The 21,403-nt window shown below is 44.6% G+C and overlaps 1 protein-coding gene across 2 annotated transcripts in view; it reads left to right on the top strand.

Moving 5' to 3' along the window:
* NAV3 (neuron navigator 3) overlaps nucleotides 1-21,403 on the top strand; it is a 305,431-nt gene that overhangs the window by 236,218 nt on the left and 47,810 nt on the right. For both annotated transcript variants that reach the window (XM_066634436.1, XM_066634435.1), the window contains exons 16-20: nucleotides 1,025-1,513; nucleotides 7,783-7,824; nucleotides 11,918-12,075; nucleotides 15,889-16,077; nucleotides 18,934-18,986. In XM_066634436.1, the coding sequence (XP_066490533.1) occupies nucleotides 1,025-1,513; nucleotides 7,783-7,824; nucleotides 11,918-12,075; nucleotides 15,889-16,077; nucleotides 18,934-18,986 (931 nt within the window). The remainder of the gene's footprint in view (nucleotides 1-1,024; nucleotides 1,514-7,782; nucleotides 7,825-11,917; nucleotides 12,076-15,888; nucleotides 16,078-18,933; nucleotides 18,987-21,403) is intronic.

Here is a 21,403-nt window from a genome sequence, read left to right as displayed (position 1 = left end):
AAGCGCTTTATGGATGTCAAATGAGTTGGTTTGCTATGACTTAATATTACAGTACACTGCGTTTGTTTACTTTTGGTGCTACACTTGCACACTACATTTAGAAAATTCTTTCTGCACAAGATTATAACCACGTGCTATATTTTGGACCCCTTCTGAAACAAATTTTTTGTAGTCTTCATATTTGGAGAATAACTTCCCAAAAGCCAGCAAAAAATGTCCCCAGACTGAAGTCACCCAGAGGTAAAGGAGCTCAAATTAGGAACTGCGTACTATAAACACACTCAGGAAAAAATCCAAAACTTTCTGAATTAGTGTTCACAATGGTAGGCTGTTTACTAATGATTAAGTCGTATATGGGCTTAACCATTGAAGCTTTTCGACTAATTGCTGGATTTGGGTGAAAGTGTAATCATTTTATGCAACCACTTAACATAAGAAGGATGTGCTTTTCATCCTCATGGGAAGCTCTGAACCTCAAAAAGAACAAGTGCTTGAGTGAATGGACGCTTTGGAAAGTGTATCTCAATAATATGCATAAGTGGATTTGATTGCGACAAGCAACTAATTGAGAAAAGGGCTTTATGTTGGCTGTTTAATTACACAGACCTGCAAAACTGAAAGTCAGAAAAATGTTTTTCAAAATTTATGGTGGTTTTTTTATGAATTTGGTGTGCTGATTCAAAAAATGGCATCGGTTTTGCCCTATCCCATCTAGTTTCAGAGATGCGAGTGAACTGTTCAAGCAGCTTCCTGGTGAGGAAGCCATGGTGTAGCCTCACTGACAAGGCTATGCCATATTTCTGAAACTAGATGGAATAGGGCAAAACTGATGCCACTTTTGGAATCAGCAATCAAAATATGCCCAGGAATAAGTCTAAAGTTAGACCTATTCCTAGGTATATTTGGTTGTCTTAAAAAGACAAATGTGTGTTGGCCTGTATTATATGTGTGTTTTGGCTTCTGGGATATTGTTACATGAAGTGATGGCTTCTCCAGATAACACATAGATCTGTTTTTCTCGTAGGTTATTTGGTGCCAAAGCAAGTGGCAAAGCCTCCCCTCCACCGAACACGGAGGGTGTGAAATCCACTTCCGCCATGCCCAGCCCTAGCACCACATTAGCACGGCAAGGCAGCTTGGAATCGCCCTCTTCGGGGACGGGTAGCATGGGCAGCGCCGGCGGACAGAGTGGCAGCAGCAGCCCCCTTTTCAGCAAACCCTCGGACTCCAACACAGATGTCGTCAGCTTAAGTCACTCTTTGGCTTCTAGTCCCGCCTCCGCCCACTCCTTCACGTCAGGCGGCCTGGTCTGGGCGGCTAACCTGAGCAGCTCCTCTGCTGGCAGCAAGGACACGCCCAGTTACCAGTCAATGACCAGCCTTCATACGAGCTCCGAATCGATCGACCTCCCTCTTAGCCACCATGGCTCCCTCTCCGGCCTGACAACGAGCACTCAGGAGGTTCAGAGCCTGCTCATGAGGACTGGAAGTGTGCGCTCAACCCTTTCAGAAAGGTGAGTTAATAGTGGAGAGAGGTTCTCAGCAATGGCTGTACGTCAAGAGAAAGTCAAGCAAAAAGTGTGGCCTTGGAACCTAACCGAAGAAAAAAAGTATTTCTTTACACAGCATATAATCTGCGGAACTCCTTGCCACAGGATGTGGTGATGGCATCTGGCCTAGATGCCGTTAAAAGGGGATTGGACAGATTGATGGAGAAAAACTCAATCGCTTGTTGCAAGGCATGATGGGGTAACATACAGCCTCCTGGTTTTAGATGTAGGTTGTCTCTGCTAGATGCAAGGGACGGCACCAGGATGCAGGGGAGTTGGCGTCTAAGTAAGTGTTTGCATGGCTGGGAGGGTGGCAGCGCCAGCAGCCGGCTGCATAGGCAAAGACTCTCTTTATAGGCTTGGTTTGGTATTGCCCTTGCCTGTGGTTTCTTGACCTCTTTAGCTTGCAGTGGTAGGTGGGTCATGACCTACTAGAGGAACCAGAAGTAGGCATTCCCCCTTAAGGGGAAACAGCGCAACAAGCATCATGGCGCTGCCACTTCCAAGGGGCTTTTTTTTACTTACCTGGGGACAGCAATGGCCTCCTGCAGGGTCTTGTAAATAGACCCTGTTTTCATTGGAGCTTTAGGATCCTGACAAGGGCTTTTTACTGCAACTGCGGAGGAGATCAGAGGGGGCTGCAAGCTTCCAGGATACTGCAGGAGGTCAGCACTGCCCCCCTGGTAAGTAAAAAAAGCCCCTTGGAAGCAGCAGCACCACGATCCCTGTGGCAGTGTCGCAGGCCACTCCCTTAAGGGGGAATGCCCTGCTTCCGGTTCCCCTGGTGAATACATGCATACTTACATGCTTACATACATGCATACTTACACACATACATATAAATAAATAAGCACTTGCATAACTGTCTCTAGTGCATGGGGGGAAAAATCCCCCTCTGGGGCATTTACTTCTTTTCTTAGCTCTTTGTGAGCAACAACTGCTTACAGGAACATGCTAAAATAGATGAAGAGTGAAACTGGGCTGGTGGAAGATGATGGCCGGATGCCCCTCTCCTGCCTGCCTCTTGCCCACTATGCTGAAGGCAGTGAGTTGCCTCTTGACCTTCCTCTTTCTTTGCTGAGCATTTAAACAAAATGGAAAGTGTGGAATGCTCTGGGTGTGCTCCCAGCATACCCCATGCTTCCTGTTATGTTTAAAAGGAAATGAGTTTTTTAGTGAGCAGGAAGCAGATCAGAGTGACTTCGTCTGTGGCCAGCTGCAGGGAAGCAGCAGTAGCGCTAAGGGTGAAAAGTACCGGAGTCTTTGTGTTGCTCCCCATGTAATGTGAGCCAGAACAGTTACCTCACCCCCAGGCCATTGCACTTTGAAGCTGTCAGCAAATGCAGGGCTGATTTCAAAGCTGCTCGAGTCCTCAGCAAAACCGAATTAGTTTTCTAAGCATAGGCAAAAGCCATTCTCTGCCAGTCTCTTTCAATTCAGACAAGGCAAAAACTGTGCAGCCTGCGTGCTGCAGACTGGTGTCCATTCCAGGAGCAGCAGATAGTTGACATTTAAAGCAGGCTGAAGGGCCCCTGCTCTTCGAAAACTGCCTGTTGAATTCAACTGGATGGCCACCACTTTCCAGAAAAGACAGTGCTGAAAGCCTGTTTCACCTGGCTGTTCCAAGACAAGGGAATCCTGCTCCTTGAAGCAAGTCATAAAGAAACTGATTTTGTTGGGAAGTCAAAGGTGCAGAATCTCTCTTCTTTATTAGTTTTGCCAAAAACATACTAGGCATTCTCTTTCTTCAGTGGGTGGCTGCTGGGATGATTCAGATGTTTAAATATGAGCTTAAATTTGCACAATTTGGCCAGTATTACACACATGTAGTGTATTATACACAGGTGGTCTCTAAACACATGGCAGAAACTGTGCACTAAATACAGATTCCTCATATACAGCTGAATCGCTGTCTTTCCCTGTGATTCATGAATATTCATGAATGCTCATAAATTCCTGGGCAGTCACTTTTGGCTTGTTTCAATTATCTGTAAAAATAAAGCTAGGAATTGCATGGGAGAAATATAATGAAGGGCCCAAACCTGAGAACTTCAAGCCCCACTTCACTCCTATCCATTCCAATGGCCTTTAAGCACCATTGAATTGCCTCTGGATTGATCTCACAGTATTCTCTGCAGGAATCGTTTCATAAGGCTGAAAGTTTGTTTTCATGAATATTTCAGCAGCGAGGAAATGGCAAATATTTATGCAAGTTCTCTTTATCCCTGGAGTAGCTTGGATATGTTCATGCCAATCGCCTTCCCAATTTATCAAAACAGACTGTGTGTGTATCATAATTTTGATCATACGATTGCCACTGACTGTGTGCATTGAATACATTAAAATGGGCCTGCACAGTGTGTGTCCCACGCTTCTCAGCAACTACAAATGTGGTGCGTTTGTGCCAAGAATTTGGAAGACCACAGCACGTGACCGGTGAGCTGCGTTTGTTTGCTGAGTCAAAAGATATGTAGGCATTATGCATTAAAACTAACAGAAAACCCAAATATGTTACTTTGGCGGTGACCTTGTCATGGAGAAGGCAAACTGCATGGATATCTTGCTGTGTGGGAAGCTTCTTCTCTGAGGGAAATCGTCTATGGTTGGTGCTGATTTTAATGATGCTAGCACAGCTCTTCTTTTTCAGGAAAAATGGACCTGAATAATTTGGGAACAGCAACAGATGCAGTTTTGTGTTCTCATTAAGCTGAGCTCACACAGGAACCCAAACATTTAAATCTATCCAACGCTGGGTCAATGCCGGTGGTCCATGTGCTACCCCAGCAACAGTCTGGTGGGAGATGTGGAGGAGTGAGGCAGTAAATTTCCCCACCAAGTGGTAGGAAGGAGTTTCGGGGTGAGGGGAAGGTGGGGAGGGGGCAAAACTGGGTAAGGTGGGCTGGAGGTTGGTTCAGGCTTAGGAGTAGGGCAGGGTTAGCGGCATAAACCGCCACCGAATCCTATCTCCCTTCCTGAGCTGTGGAGCCCGACATGGATCTCCTTGGCTCTGCATCATCCAAATAGCTTGGTTCTGTGCCATTGGGGCTGCCAGAGCTCTATACCAGCATATGAGAATGGAAATCAATATTCCCTTACTCTGATGAGACCTCCCCGTCTGCTTCTCTGGCCCCATAGGACACAACAGCTGCTGTACCCCATGGCGCCAGATGAGCATAGAATTGGGCCCTAAGATTGTTGCAATGCACACACAAGTCTCAAAAAGAGGCCGCTCTCTCCCTGGTGATGAACATTCTGTGGGAAGGGACAGTGCTGTCATAGATGTCAATGTCCACTACCTTCCACTTTGTCAAGACCAACCTGTGCCCTAACCAGACTGTCACACTACAGGTTAACTGTCAAAATTCCATCATTACATTGGATACTGGTACCATTAGACTTAACTTAAAAAGTTGCATCAGTCATGTTTTATAACGTTGTTCAACAACTCCCAAATCATTCTAAAGGCATAACACAATGCCCTCCCAAACCAAAATCCAAGCTCATCCCCCCCCCCAAATACAAGCATCAAAAAGTGCAAAAAATAGCATCATGTTCTAAAATTGTTATAACTGGAAACTGATCACTATTTAATATTCAGCTGTTCCTGGGGTTAAACAACAAGTAATATTTCAGTGCTAGGATGTGTCATGGCCGCTACCCGGTTTCTCTTGCCGTTTTACAAATGGGGAACCAAAGCTGAGCCATAGGAACTGAGATCCAGCAGAATCCATTCAAACATGGAAATGGCCGTCCCACAACTGTCTGCAATGATCACAATCCCATCTGCTATCCTTTTGTATTTCAATTGCATTCTATAAAGAAAAACATGACTGGTGACTAGAAGAGCAAACTGTTGTGCAAGCTGTCTATAGCTGATAAAGGAAGGTGCACACTGGAATGTGTACTGCAATGCAAGGAAAATATAGCATCCCCATTTGATCATACATCCCTTGGTAAACAATGGGAAGCATCCACATTTTTGGGTGCACTTTCAGGTTGTATCTGAAGTTCCAAAAAGCCAGGCTTTCTAATGCACTGAGAGCTCAAGCCTATGCTTGTTTACTCAGAAGTAAGTCCCATTATAGTCAGTGGAGCTTACTCTCAGGAAAGTGTGGATAGGATTGCAATCTGAGTGATGTTTCTGTAGATATCAGGGACCATGGAGAAAGAAAATGGAATTATCCTCAGATTAAAGGGTGAGGATTTATATCTCTAGGCCTGGTCATCCATGGGATCCATGCCTTACTAAGAATATGAACCTACATGCCTCAAAATTAAATGCCATATTTTATCCACCAGGCTGTGCTGACTTCATATGCAAATGCATTCTGAATTATAGTATGTATTTGGCAAAGTAAATAAGTTATACAGTTCTTGTCAGTTTGATATAGCATGCCATTATCACAGCCTGCTATGTGCTTGCTTTTAATCTGGATCTTATGTAAACAGGAGTTCAATAGATAGCTTCTTTTATTTGAAGTCTTTGAGAACCTATAATGTTAAAAATTATACTGGAACAATCTATGAGTTTTAATGACTTTTTCAATAACGCATCAATGAAAGTGGCTCTGAGCGACTATGGTTTTCCATTTATTATTTCGTCTGCTTTTAAACGGAACATTTAGCTTTGTGCAGACACCCTTTTGTTTATTTTTTGTATAATCCACAATCACCCCAACAGGCTTCACTGCCTTCTAAGAGTCTGACTTCCAGATGAAGACCCCCAACAGGGTGATTCATACATCCAGCTTTTCTGGTGCATGGATCACACAGTTTGTGCCTGCATGCACAGATGGCCCAATCAGTGCATGAAGGATAGGGATGGGTCACTGCAACCTTTGTGATATTACCCATGCGCATACAAAAATAATGGCTGCACAGGGTGTTGTGCGTACGGGTATCTTAAACTGGGTTGGTGAGTACACAAAGAATCACTGGCCATTTATTCTTATAATCTCATTTGAAATATCCTCATATGCTAGGGTTGCACATGGGACAACATGGAGTTACTAAGTTATAACTTGTAATGGTTTCCTTGCAAGAATACAAGAGATACAAGAACAGATTGATTTTAATTTGTAATGCTAAGTCCCTAACAAAAAATATTTTCAGAAAACCGTCATTGTTGCTTGTAACTGTTGCTCTTTGCTTCTGTTAGCAAAGATGGTTGAACCAGTTTCAGCCAAGACTCATGTGTGTGTGTGTGTGTGTGTGTGTGTGTACAGGAATTGCATCACCTCTGCATTCTGCTGGTTTTGTCTAAAGTCAAATGTGGAATGATGTCATTGGCCAAGTCATCTTCACCTGCACACCCTTATTTAATTTTGGACCTGGTCAGGTGGGAAGGAGTGGTCAATCTGGGTGCAAGCAAGCTTCAGTAGAATGGGTACACTAATCCAATGCCTTCTGGGATGAAGGTGCTTAATCCCTAAACAATAGGCCATATGCTGACCCCTAATTGTGGGAGTTCTAAAGTCATCCCCAGCCCATTTTGAAGCAGAGAAGAGGGGAATCCAGAGATTTTCACCACCAAGAGAAAGAGCTAAGCAAGAAAGCTTAAAAGGAGACAAGACACAATAGGTAAATAACCTACAGTTGCCCTTTCTTGGCTACTGAAGTGATAGAAATTTTGATCCTGAAATGCCTTGTATAGATTTGTCCTCACTTAAGGGCACATTAAACTGACCTTTTAGAAAATAGGCCTTTTTAGGCTTTTTCCACCTATGATTTTATAAATGAAGTCAAGTTCAATCTGTTCTGCAGATGTTCCCATGGGTGGTATTAACCCCTTACCCTTTGAAAAATGAATTCTGGTGCTAGCCTTAAACAGGATAATATTGTTTATGGACGCCAACCAGACTGTCACAGGGAACGGAAATCTGATGAGTCCCCATTACCTTACGTTACACTTGATCCTCCCAAGGAGCTGAAAAACCTGAATTCCAGAGCTTCTAGGCTAGAAATGGGAATATGAAATAAATTCTTACTTGCTTAGTTAAGTAAATTTCTGTTTTCATTCTGAAAGCATGGAAGTTTTCCCTCTGAAAAACATATGTGAGCCAAAGTAACCCTTGCACTCTACAGTATTCTTCATGAATTAGTGTTTTTCTTTCTATAGAAGTTATGTTACGGTAACTGCAAATGACCTTTTGTGATACAAGCAGTTTTAGAAATTATGATTTTGAAGGATTCTGTTTCTTGTATGTCCTCAGGGGTCTTCTTTGTTTTAACAGCATGCAGCTTGACAGAAATACACTACCCAAAAAGGGATTAAGGTATAGAATGTTTTATTCGGCATGACTGCTGTTTCTCTGTTGTATTGTATCTTTTTCTCGGCAATATTTCATCCTTCTCCTGTCACTGTGTATCCTGTTTATTAACAACTAAATCGAATTTTCATGTATATTAAGATATCCGTTTTTTGAAAATTGAAACTTTTTGTACTATTCTGGCAGTGTCCGCTATTGAAACTAATCGCTTGTAATTTGCGCACTCAGGCTGCAATCCTAACCATACTTTCCTGAGAGTAAGCCCCATTGAACAAAGTAGGGCTTACTTCTGAGTAGACCTGGTTAGGATTGTGCCCTCAGTAATTTTTCTTCCCTTCAAATTAATTACTCAGGCGTTTCACTTGACCATCCAGATTTGGCAAAAATCAGGAGAAACCCACTGACAAAGGGGTGTACAGAATCCCGATAACAGCACATTCCTAAACATGCCTACTCAAAAGTAAGCTCTATTGACTTTGATGGGACTTACTCCCATGTAAGTGCGTATAGTCCTGCAGCCTAAGGTATTGTGCTATCCTCCTGTGTTTTGACTCAGAGAGGAACTCTCAGTTTTGCTTGAAATGTCCGTTTAGAACAGGGTGGTCCAACTTTTACTGGTAAGGGAGCCACAATACTCTGGTGCCACCCCCCCCCCCGGGTGCAAATGGAGAAGTAATTGGTGGTAATGTGATGACGTCACCGCCAATTACTTCTGGGTTCTGAGCTGCCAAGGAGAAGGTGGCAGGAGGAGCAGGTGGAGGAAGCTGTGGGTGTGGCAGGGCTTTTTGATCTCCCTGCCATTCTGGCTTCTCCGAGAAGCCAAATGGCTTAGCAGGGAGACCAAAAAGACACTGAAACAGGAGGCGGCAGTGGGTGCAGCAGGGCTTCCCAAAGGGCTTTGAATGAGTCCTCTTGGGCTGCATGCAGTCCGTGGGCCGTCCTGTTTTAGAAACTGTTGGACCACACTGGTTTAGAAACTCTGCTTTGATGCTTGTCTTCCACCAGAACCTCTCCTTCTTCCTTGGCATCTGCTCCAGATTAATCCCTGCAAATCCGTCATCTGCTAAAATTCCCCCACTTATTCAGATCAGAATAACTTTCCACCTGTAATATGGTGATGATGAATAAATGCCACAGCCTGGCTGTCCTTTCAGCTTTAACCTCACCCCCAGCACTACTCAGAGCATCAGTTCCTACCAAGGATCATGGAGTTTCCCTGCCTTCTCTGAACCATGATCCCAGGTGGAAACTGACACTCTAAGGCTCATCTCTAGCTATGTAAGAAGCTCCACAAGTTCTCTCCTGTGTGCTAGTGACCCCCCCACTGTTACCCCTCCCTTTTCTTTTGCTTGAAGGCAAGAGTGCAGGGAAGAGGAGACATGGCTTGCCAATTTCAGTTTTTCACATGCTACTGTTGAATGCCCAGAAAATCCTCAAGGTTTCTTTGAGTGCTTGACTGGAACACTTGAAATGCCCAAATGGTTTTCGGGTACTCCAAGGTGAAGGGAGTCACACAGCACATGGCATGCTGCTAGCTCTATTTCCTCTGCTATAACTATTTCAGACAGAAGTGACAGGGTATTTTTCCTCTTGCACTTGAGTTGCAGCCCCTAAGGGGCTATTTTTTCCTGCCAGGGTTCCACGCGGAATTTTTTTTTTTTTTTTTTGAAGAATCAGCCTCAGCTTCTCCCACTTGTCTACTAGTAGAAAAAGAATCCACTGGATAGTAATCTTGACTACTGCATATTGCAGCTGGCTCAGCACTCTAATTGGTCTCTTGGAATCAGAAATGTTTTTGTACTGAGCAATTATCTACTTCTCCCTATTCTGGTGAATTTGAGGCAGTATCTAAAGACCAAGAAGACAAATAAAAAGCCAGCTGCCATATGGAGGATTTAAAGGACCTGCCTTGAATGGAAAGGGGGGAAACCAGATCGCGTCTTGTGTTGCTGTTGTTTTTTTGCTGTAACTTACGTAAGTATCTGGTTCCCGAAAGCTAGCTTAGGTAGCATTGTGATTGTGAGACTTCATAAGACATTCTTTGATATTGTTTTGAAAAATGAAGGTACAGTACTTCCTTTATACACACAAACAGTGGCATAGCTCCATAGAGCCACACAGTACCACGAGGTATCAGACAGCACTTTGGGTGTCCCCTGGGGAGGCAACAGGTCCTCTCGCCCACCCCCCACACCCAACAATTTGGCCCATGGAGCCTTTGGCCACTGGCTGCAGGAGCAGCAGGCAGTAGGACCTGCTTTACTCCTTCACAGCAGTCAGTCGTTTGAAGCTATGCCACCCACTTCCAAGAAAGCAGGCAGCATAGCTCTGAGACACGCAATCGCCCCAAAACTGGCTGTGGATTCTTCCTCTGCTGCAGCCAGTCTCAGCAAGGTCACCCTCGCAGCAATGCTGCTCACTGCAGAGGAAGAGGGTGACATTGCTCTGAGGTGCAGTCGCTGGGTGCGTGCCGAGATGATTGGCTGAGGAGGTGATAGGCAGGTTCTGTTGCCCATCGCTCCTGCAGTCATGCCTGGAGCAAAGTCCATCACTTCAGAAGAAGTGGCTGGCCTCACCCCACATGTTCTGTAAGTTATTGTGTTGACGTCAATTGCCTCGCTATTACTTCCGGGGCAGCCAAGTGGGCGGTGGCCCCTGGGGGTGTGACCTGGGGCAGAGCAAACCCCAGCTACGCCACTGCACACACATAACCTTTATGAAATCATTCAAATACAATACTGAGCCAAAATCTAGAATGCGTTTACAAACCTGCTTGTTATGGAGAAATATTGGTGTGCACCAAAAGGCACCGAAAATTGGACAAAAAAACATTCTTGTGCAACATGTGCTGGTCAAAGACTTTTCTCAAATATCTGCCCCAAGCTGTCTAGCCTGTATTTAATTAAAAAAAAAAAGATTTTGAATAATGCACTGTCTAGCCCGTATGGCGAACTCCCCATACACAGAAGTAGTTCCAGCCTCAATCACTAGCAAGGGGGGGCGGAGACTTGGGTGCTGTTGAATTTCTGGGTCGTATCCTTGATTTTAAAAAAAGAATAATAAAGCAAAGAATGTTTTTAGGCTTGCAAGAAATTTTTGGCTGAATGAAGCCTGACTGTGTATTGACACAGAAAGCACAAGCTGTGGGCTGAAACCTGAACTATCTGAAATTCCTTCATATGCTAACTGGCCATCTTAATCCATTCAAGAATTTGCCTTCCTCGGTCCCTGCCACAGAGTCTGGCCAGTGGGCCATAGCCTGCAGCTGCAGTGACACATTCCTGTGTTGGGCAGCAGCACCAAAAGGCAGCCAGAGATTTGGGTCCCTGAGCTTTTGTTTCTCGGATTATTGTACAAGTGAGTATTTTCTTCTTCTTTTCATCCCTTAAATCAGTCTGGAGGCAGGACAGAGACCAAGGACCGTGATGGGTGGCAAACACTGTATTCGGGTCCATCAGACACAGTAGCATTGCTGGAGGGGGTGCAAGCCACTAAGTTTTGCAGGCACATGAACGCACCGTGCAAGGGGCCCCTCCCCCTCCCCTTTGGAACCATTCCCTAATTGGCACTGGAATGGCTCCAAAGGAGCGGGGGAGGGGCCCCTTGCACGGTGCATTCAGGCACCTGCAAAACTTTGTGCCTTCCCCCCTCTAGCTATGCTACCGATCAGCATCACTAACAGATACAGATCTTTTCTTTCACAGCTGCTGTTCTTTCTGCTGCTTTCAGTCTACATGTGTTCTATGCTCCTGTTGCAGATGTCATGCAGGAATTGGCCGCTTTACCTATCTTTGTTACCAATCTGTCATTCTTCAACTGTTGACATGTCTGAAATTCGGTTTGTGCCCTATCTTGCTCATGCTGTCGTTGAATTCTTTCTTAATGGCTTAGCGATTTTCTTTGTATGATTCCCCATCACATGCAAATATGTTATTGATTTGTTTGTGTTTGTGTCTTGGGTTACCTGAACCAAAATCCCACAAATCCAAAATCAGTAATTGTATGGTTCTGCTTGAAACCAGCCAGTAACGCTTCCTATTAAGTGTCTGTGTATTAAGCCTGTGGCTATTTTAAGTGTACCAGCTGTGGTATTTTTCAGGTATACTCCATCCTCTCGGCAGGCCAGTCAGGAAGAAGGGAAAGAGTGGCTGAGGTCCCATTCCACTGGTGGGCTGCAAGACACTGGAAACCAGTCTCCCCTGGTATCTCCTACAGCTATGTCTTCATCTGCAACTGGGAAATATTTTTCCAACTTAGGTAAATTTTTTAAAAAAATGTATTGCTGGGTCCGCTTACTGTGTATTTCTATGTGGAAAGATGGGATATCAATATATAAATCTAAATTGATCATACAAATTAAGCTTTCCTATAATGCATAGTAACGGTCTGAGGATCGACCTGGACATGATGTTAAGTACATCCTTGTCTTTTGTAAAATAAACCAAAAAAAAGCAGCCAGAAGGACTCCAGTCCAGATTGGGACTGTGCCACAGGAACAAGGTGAATCCTTTTCCAGACCCTGTCCTCTCCCCAAGCTAGTCATTGCCCCTCCCCAAGCTTCCCAGGTGTCCCAAGGGAAGGAAGCTGTTAGTGAGACAAAGAATAACTTCCTCTCTGGGCAAATAGCTTTGGAGGAGGGGGAATTTTATTCAGAATGACTGCACAGGCAGAAAGAGTTAATCCCCACCTCTCTGTGTTGAGATCCAAATCCGGGGAGTGGGTGACTTGACTATTGTTCAGACTGGTAATCTTTCCCCCCTTCACCAGAATGTTCTTAATTTTTTTTTTTCTTCACAAGAGGCAGATGCCTTTTTAGGGGATGTACCACAGAAAAACATTAAAGAAATATGTCTGTGCCTTTAAAGAATAGGGGGCAGAGAACACTAATGATCTGAACTAACAAAGGAATTAAAATGCTACCTAACAAGTCAGAAATATCTGTAACAAAAGGAAGGTTTCACATGACTTGCCGCAGGACAGCCCTAAAAGAAAGCGCTTAACGTTATACAACTATTGCCAAGTTAATCATATATAAAACATCATTCTGCAAGACTACGTTTAGCACACCAGATACAAAGACATTAGTAAGCTGCGATCCTATGTATTCTCACCTGGGAGAAAGTTGCATTGAACTCAAAGGGCTTCCTTCTGAGTAGACATTCACAGAATTCTGCTGTTAGTCTGCTAAAGAAATCTACAGAGCAGAAGTAAGTCCTATTGCATTTCATGGAGTTTTCTCTCGGGTAAGTGGGTATAGGATTGCAGTCTTTGTAAGTCACTCTTTCCTTAATCATTGATTAGATTTGGGTACTTGCCTACTTAGAGCCCAATCCCAGGCTGCCATAAGGCACGTTTGCGAGCCTCACCACCGGGCTCCCGCCCATGCTAGCCCAGCGCTAGCCGGTTCTGGGCTCGTGCGGAGCGGTCGCCCAGCCTCCGCGGCACAGCAGTCTCATGGACTGCCAAGCCGCAGTACAGTAAGTACAGTACAGTAAGTACAGTAAGGGGGGCAGGGAGGAGGTGTTCCGGGGAGGTCAGCGGGGGTAGAGAGGGGGCAGGGGAGGCGTGACGTGGAGGCATGACGTGGGGAGGGGGCAGCCCTACACAAGGGAGGGAGGGAGGGAGCTCAGAGCCCTACACAAACTCCTTTACTGCCAATCTTTTGGTCGGCGGTGAAATGAGTAGCCCCATTGTGGAGCTGCTTACCTTACCTCACCCGGGAGAAGGGGATTTTCACCCCCTTTTCCCAAGGTACCTCCCGCGGTAGCCTGGGGCATGCAGGATCCGGTGGCAGCCGTTCTCGGTGCCACCGAGGCTAGGCGCCCCGGGCAGCTCAAGATTGGGCTGCCGTAGGCACGCATAAGTCTCAATGGCCTGGTAACTGGAAGAAAAAGCAACTTTGAAGGAAAATGTTTAACTTCGCATTTCAAAATGATACGAGCAAAACATCAGCTGGGCTTTATTTTCCTATATTTTTATAACTCTGTAGTGTTGGATAGAATATTTGCATTCTTAGGTTGTAATCCTAAATGCACTTCTAGAGTAAACAAAATAAATCCCTGAGACTTAGTCCTAAATACACTTACTCTGGATTGCACTTTAAACATTTGCTCAGAAGTTGCATGTATTTCAGTGTGACTTATTTCCAGATAACTGTGGTTAGGATTACAGCAAAATTAGGCTGAAATCCCATGCGCGCCTACTTGGGAGTAAACCCCACTGAATACAGTGGAACTTGTGAGTACACGTTTATAGGACTGTAGTGCAAGGCGCACCTAACGTAAGTTTAGTTTCAGGCAGGGATGGGCAACTCAATTCATAAGACTTGGACTCGAGCAATTGAAGTGAGTCAGATGGGTCAGATGGGGCAAATGCCCCAGGCGCCGGCTGCTAGGACCCCGCGGAAGCTTCTCTGAGGCTCCCAATAGGGGCAGAAACTGTGCTTCCAGTTTGCTGGAAACACAGTTTATAGCACCGGGGAACCTCACAGAGGTTTCTCTGGCATGGGTGGAAGTCGCACGAGGCTCTGTGAGCCTCTGGTGAGTGGGGAGGGGTAGATTTCTGCATGGGAGGTGGCAATAGCCCGTGAGAGGCGCCATCGCGGAGCTTTGCTCCGGGCGCTTGGCTGCGGAGGTCTGCGGCTAGACCAAACATGCGTTTTCTTTTACTCCTGCTGACTCAAGTCACTTGTTTTTGGAAACAAAACAAGGGAGAACAAATGGAGACTCCATCCCCTCGCTTCTGCTGCCCATTCCCTCCGACCTTGCCAAGCTGGTATGCCTATTTTCTCCCTGTAGTTCCATCCGTGACCAGAGCTCTTTGGAATCGGAGTCTTGATGTGAACGGAGGAGGGTGGTTTACATCGGCGGGGTTCGTAAGGAACCAATCAGTGCTTCCTGCACTGCTGCTCTCACCCAAAGAACTGCAGAACTTTTGTTTACCGATAGGATGGGGACATCAGGGGAGTGTTAAATGAGAACTCCGACACACAAACATCCGCTCACCCACCCACACAGCTAGCAGCTGTTTTTTTCCTGCGGAGCCATGCCTGACTCGTTTCTTGAAAACACTCTGACTCAAATCCAAACAGAGTCCCAAAAAGGCTCTGACCGAGTTGCGAAGGCTGCCCATTGTGCATGAGTCAAAGGGGCGGGGAATCAGAATTTGACTCGAATCTTGCCACAGTGGATCAGTGCATCCCTGGTTTCAGGCAGACGTAACAGCGTAGGGTTTTTTGCCACACTTTAAATTCCTCTCTTTTTACCCATTTTTTTCGATAAAAAATAATCCATGTGTGTTCATGGATTAGTTTTTCTCCAATGTGGTGACCAGTATAATTGGTTATGGCAACTGTTCCTCTGTCTCCATTATTCCTGTTCTCTCTGGGCCAATTTCCCATGGAGTTAAATAACTCTCAGAAAAATACAGTTCCAGACATTTTCATTTTAGACATAACCAGCGCAGCTGGAGATATCGTGATTGCTACATTAGTTCAAAATATTTGACCCAACCATTGGAGAAGGGGACAGATAAATCCTGTTTTCTTTGGCCCTCATTTTGCACCCACTAGAAGGGTCAATGGTGCCTTTCCTGTAAGAATTTTGAAACCCAACTTTCCAAAAGATCAGAGCAGCTCCTGAACCAGGAAGGAATCTGTTAATTCTCTTCCTGATAAAACCACTTGTGAATAAAAGCAGACACAAAGGAAGATGTGTATAAATGTTACAAAAGGAGAAGAAGAAAAAAAGCCCAAGTAGGTATTTGTAATCTTAGTTGAACCATGTCTGTACCACACAACTGAAACATTTCATTTTATCATAACCATGATAATTTAAAAACCATTTGGAAGAAGAAAAAGGATGTTAAGGAAAGATCTACTGTTAGAAAAGAAAAATAATACACATCTGTCTGAAAAATAATACACAACAATAAACTAAACACACGTCTGTGAAATCATCCGATCAGTGTTTCTGTTCATAAAAAATGAAAAAATTGTATGCTGTTTACCACTGTTCTTCCTTGGAGTGAATTTTGATGATAATGGATTGAAGCACATATTTTATATTGCAGTAAGTCCGACCAGTTTATCCCAGTTTAAAATCCCTGGGCCTAGTATGATGCGGTCAAATAGCATCCCTGCGCAAGATTCTTCGTTTGACCTCTATGATGATTCCCAGCTGTGTGGGAGCGCCACGTCCTTGGAGGAAAGACCACGTGCTATCAGTCATTCCGGCTCATTCCGAGATAGCATGGAAGAAGGTAAGGGGGTGTGTGGTTTACTCAAGCAGAAGGTGTGACTGGCGAGAGCAGATTTCAAATTGCAGCCCAGCCATGAAGCTCACTGGGTGGATTTGGGCCAGGCACATCTGCTCAATTTAACAACCACCTTGCCCAACAACATCCAAGGATGAGATGGGATAATTCCCATGTACACCTGACTGAGCTCCTTAGTGATAGGTTGGGATGCAATTGCAATCCGTAGAAGGCAGGGGAATTATGTGTGAAAGAGCATCTGGAGGTTTAGGTGCAAGTGTGCTTTTAAGGCCTGCCAAACAGCCCAACACGACTCACTCACAGTCTGGTCATACCAGATATTGTTTGATTCATTTAGACACCTGCAATTTTTTTCCATAAGCAGTCCTTTGTTAATAATGGGGGCAGCTGCAATGCAATATCATTAATATAACAAAAGTGAGCGTTTATTGGAGCTCCTCTATACCCGCACCACTCTCCTTGTGGCCTTCCTTGAATTAAGCTCTAACATGTGCTTCACCTTCTCAGATAGCTGCTGGGATAGCAATGCGCAGCTGTTTTATCTTTCTGCCAAGGGGGATGGTCCAGCCCACCCTGGCTACTAAGCCATTGAAGTTCTCCCAGGCTTTCACTTTCATCAGCTTGATTTTTGTTCTCTCTACTTATGTCAAGATTGCTGGCGACTTGCCTGGTTCAGCTCTCCCACACTGCAGGTCTGCACAGAATCGGTTTTCTCTGTTTTTCTGTCTAGGCTGGCAGCAGCCCAAGCTTAATAGGCCTTTTTTCCTGGCCCTTGAGGCAGTCCCAGCTGATTATACCATTTAATGTTCCAAGCTGAGCTATTCTTGGCCAGACCACTCACAGTTAGGGGTATCAACATTGCAAAAAAGAAGGGATAATGAATGGATGGTGTGATGGCTCAGGCTTGGGCTGTGAGGCTACAATCCCAAACACACTTACCTGGGAGTAAACCCAGTGGGAACTACTTCTGAGTAGTAGATTGCACTGAGAAGTGGGAACTACTTCTTAAGATTGCAGTGTGAGAGCCCAGGCTCAACCTCAGGCTGAAATCCTATCCACACTTACCTGGGGAATTAAGCCCCGTTGACTATAATGGGATTTACTTCTGATCAGACATGTCTAGGATTGGGCTTTGATACAAACCCAGAATGTCTCAGGTTTATCTCACTTCTGCCTTTAACTCACCACTTCTGCCATGAACCCACCTCACCCCAGCACTGTCTGTTCTAGTGGCTGTCTGCTGGTATTCCTTGGCATCTTTTTAGATTGTGAGCCCTTTTGGGACAGGGAGCCATTTAGTTATTTGATTTTTCTCTGTAAACCGCTTTGTGAACTTTTAGTTGAAAAGCGTTATATAAATACTGTTAATAATAATGAACTCACTTGGTGGCCTGCGGTAAGTCACTCCCCCTCAGCCTCAGTTCCCCAAGTGCAAGGAAAGAGGATAATAATATTTCTTTACCATACAATGTTCTTTGAGCACATGAAAGTATTATAATGAAGTCCTGTCTGAAATGAAAGACTCTTTCCACACTTTAAATCTGAATAAACATATAGCTTCAGGGTGTATCACGTCTTCATGATTTGGGCAAAGGTGTTCTTTCCCGTTAATTTGCCTCAATCCTATACCAGCTGGGTGCTGGTGTACTGTGCTTCGTGGCAATGGAGGCTGCTTTAAGGCAATTGCAGAGCAGCCCCTACCAATGCGCAATGCTGGTGCACTGGCAGGGAGGCCTGAGTGGCCCCCCACATGCTGGCACATGACTGAAGACCTGCTGAAGCAGAAAAGACTGCATGGGGGGTGGTGGAATGGGGCAAGGGAGGTCAGGGGGAGAGTGGAATGGTGGAGGGGTGATCAGGATGGGGCAGTGAGGGGTGGGGAGGAGAGCGATCAGGCCTAAAAGGAGGGCGGGTTTGTTAGTGACAGTGCATGCTGAGTTCTGAACCCCTTCTTTGACCTGATGCCCCTTCCCAGGTCAATTTGAACTTGTCCAACAGTTCAGTTGGTGCAGGTCTGACCCATAGTGACTTCTTGGGCTTACTCTGGGGAAAGGGGACAAATATTCCCTTACTCTGAGGAAACTTCCAGCTGTCAAAAAGCCACTGCATCACCACACAGGGATTTAGTTTGGATTGGGCTGTGACTCATAACAAATGCTTGATAATGTAGCAGAAAAATGTAAAATATAGACAGTGCTTTTTCAGGCGGTTGACATATTCTCGGAAGCTGTTTAGCATGAGAGAGAAAAAACTGAGTGAAACGTCCAAGTTGTCTACTACTCATGTATGCTACTCAGGTCCAATGTCGGAAGGCGACTAGCAAATATCGTTGACAGAAGTTGAAATTAGCTTCTCACCCTGAATTTAAACCTCTTAGGCAGAATTAAAGGTGATCTTACATGTTTCCAAATACCTCTGAAATCTGGACATCATCTAACTCACAACGGCAAGATGCACTTTAAGCTGAAAGGTGATCTGAGTTCCAGGCAGCATTTTAGAAGCTTGACATTTCCTTTGCCAAGAGATGGCATTCAAAAGGTGTTTTGCTATCAAAGCAAGGCGTGTAATTGTTGTTTACCAGCAAAAATACAATGCACCTTTAAAATCTTTGTTGGAAAGTGTTTTTCAGTAAAGAAAAATCATTTTGTGTGATAGAACAGTGTGTGTACTTGTGTGTTCTAAATGGATAGCCTCCATAAAAGCTTTCTTTTTATAGAGGTTTGTTCTCATTTGGAAAAAGAAATTGATGTTCTGTGATTTCACTTGGCTGGGAATAACTCCTGTTGTTTCATCAATATTTTTGTAATAATGCTTTTGACGTATGTCTTTTTCTTTTTGTAGTGCATGGTTCCTCATTATCACTCGTTTCCAGCACCTCTTCTCTCTATTCCACGGTAAGTGTTGAGGATCTAAAAAATTCTGTTTCTCACAATATTGTACATTGCAGAGGCATAACTAGAAGAGGTGCAAAGCACTAAGTTTTGCGGGGAGCCTCACCGCAGCGTGTAAGCGGCCCCTCGCCCTCTGCTTTGGAGCCATTCCAGGTGGGGGGAGCAAAGCAGAGGCATTCGCCTCCATTTGCCAAGCAGTGAGGGTCCTCGCAAAACTTAGTGCTTTGCGCCCCCTCTAGCTATGCCACTGGTGCATTTCATAGAAAGGTGAATGGATTGTTAGATCAAGAAAGAGGTGAAAATTGGACATAGGTTGTACCCTGAACAAAGTCTTGCTGCTGTTCAAACACAACATCTTATACTTTTCAGAATATGATGAGGAGTTGCCTCCTTGAGTAGAATTTAGCCCTCTACACAGTCTTTTGTGTTTTCCCTTAAAAACTGAATTGTGCCAAAGCTGCCAGGGGACCAATTGTTGCATGGACTGCTTGGAGCCATTTGATTTGTCTGCCTTGGCTTGTTTTATCATCTTTTAGCTTTTGTACGCTTTAAGAGCTAGTAACAGTAATTGGCCGCTTCGTGGATTGCTTTTGTGCTATTGGTAGAGCTTTGCTGATGTGTGGACAATTACTCCGGCTTTGGTGTTACAATCTTGGATTCTGGTGTAAAATGATCTTTTAAGAGAGCGACAGTGTTCTGTGTCATTCAAGACCAGAAGGTGACTTGAGTATTATTAGACGTTTTTGTTCTGTGGAACACAGTGGAAGATGGTTTTTATAGTAAATTTAGGAAATTTACCGGCTTCAATTTAAAAAAAAAAAAACACAACACAGGATATTTCAAGAGTTGCAATTTGCAAGCAACTTCCCTCCCTTTCCTCATTTGTACCTTCTTTTCTACCAGAAGGAACAAAAATCATTGAATTCCAAACCAGTTAGCTGCCCGTCCCACCCCCTTCAAAGTCCACCTTGACCTCAATCCTTGAAGTTAGATCTCTACAGGAAGTAATCTATGTGTAGAATGAGCATCAGTGCATTTCCCCCCAACAGGTATTTTCTTTTTTAGTTTGTGACAAATAGTATAAGATGGCAATATGTTTCTCCCTTGCATATTCACACTTCCTGTCCCAAGAGCCTGCCTGATATCACACATGCGCCACACAATTATGAAGAATTTTGGGTAAATTAGGGCAGATACAAATGTCAGAAGAATCCATTAGAGATGATAATTACTTGTATCACACTTAGCTATATGACTTCAGCATGGGAAAAATTAGCACAAACTCTGGTTTTGGCAATCAGCCGCTCCCCCCCCCCCAATTAAAATCCAGATTCTGCAAAAATTCAAACAGCAATCTCTCAATAAAGCATGTAGATTAAGAGCTTCTATGCACACTATGGACATTTGCAAATATTCTATTTTTAATTTTAGTTTTATCACCCCATAATTTATATTACTTTAACTGCAGTTGTTTTTGAGCAACTGGGGAATGTTCAAAATATGCACAACTTGAACAACAATGAGATACAGTTTTGATTTGTGTAATGTTAACGTAGCATATCTGAGCATAGTGGCAGTATATGGAGGTTCTGAGCACAGAATACCACCTGAGCACAAAGCACCGGTGCTTGGATATGCCACGGTTTCCTTAAGTGCTCCTGTGTTCTGTCTCTAATGTCCAATGCTAACTCCTATGAATTGGATGAACTGAGCTGGGAAAAACACAAATGGTAAAGTGCCATTGTGAACTTTCAGGATTTGTGTCATCGGTCAGAATTTCTGACAGCACAATCCTGAGCTTCCCAATGCCCGCTGGAGCAGCAGCACCAAAGCGGCTACTGCTGTATCCAGCAGGGACAGGGAAGCAGCGGGAGGTCTCCTCAAGGAAAGCCCCAAGCCCTGCAATGGGGCTTCTTAAATCTGCACTGGCTATTTTTCTGGCGCAGACTTGAGAGAATCCATGTTGGGCCTCTCCCCCAACCATATCTTTTCTTGCCCTCATGCCACCCTCCCCCATCCCCCAGAGGCTGCACTCCCACCAGTTCAGTTGCAGTTACCCTGGTGGTGGTGCATTTTCTTTCTGCCGGTGTTGGGCTTGGCGCCTGACTAGCACAGGCCCAGCGCCAGTTCTCCTTACTCACAGGGTGCCATGAACATGCACGTTTACAACACTCAGCACTCAGCAATATGTCTCAGTGCCAGCGCTGGGTGACTTTAGGATTGGGCCCTGAATCATCCCAACACAAATTTTTATATTAACAAGTTATAAAAATACCACCTCTGCTGTTCAAGATCTTCGGATCTTACAAGAACTGGCTGAATCTCACTCAGCCAGGTGACCATTATTTTTAGACAAGTAGGCCAAGTGTTAATGAATTATTCACATTATATACCAAACAGTGGAGAATGAACTTCTTTGA

The sequence above is a fragment of the Tiliqua scincoides genome, chromosome 7, assembly GCF_035046505.1.
Source record: "Tiliqua scincoides isolate rTilSci1 chromosome 7, rTilSci1.hap2, whole genome shotgun sequence".
NCBI lineage: Eukaryota > Metazoa > Chordata > Lepidosauria > Squamata > Scincidae > Tiliqua > Tiliqua scincoides.
Note: the sequence above shows the minus strand (reverse complement) of the source record. Positions and strands in the feature narration are given on the sequence as shown.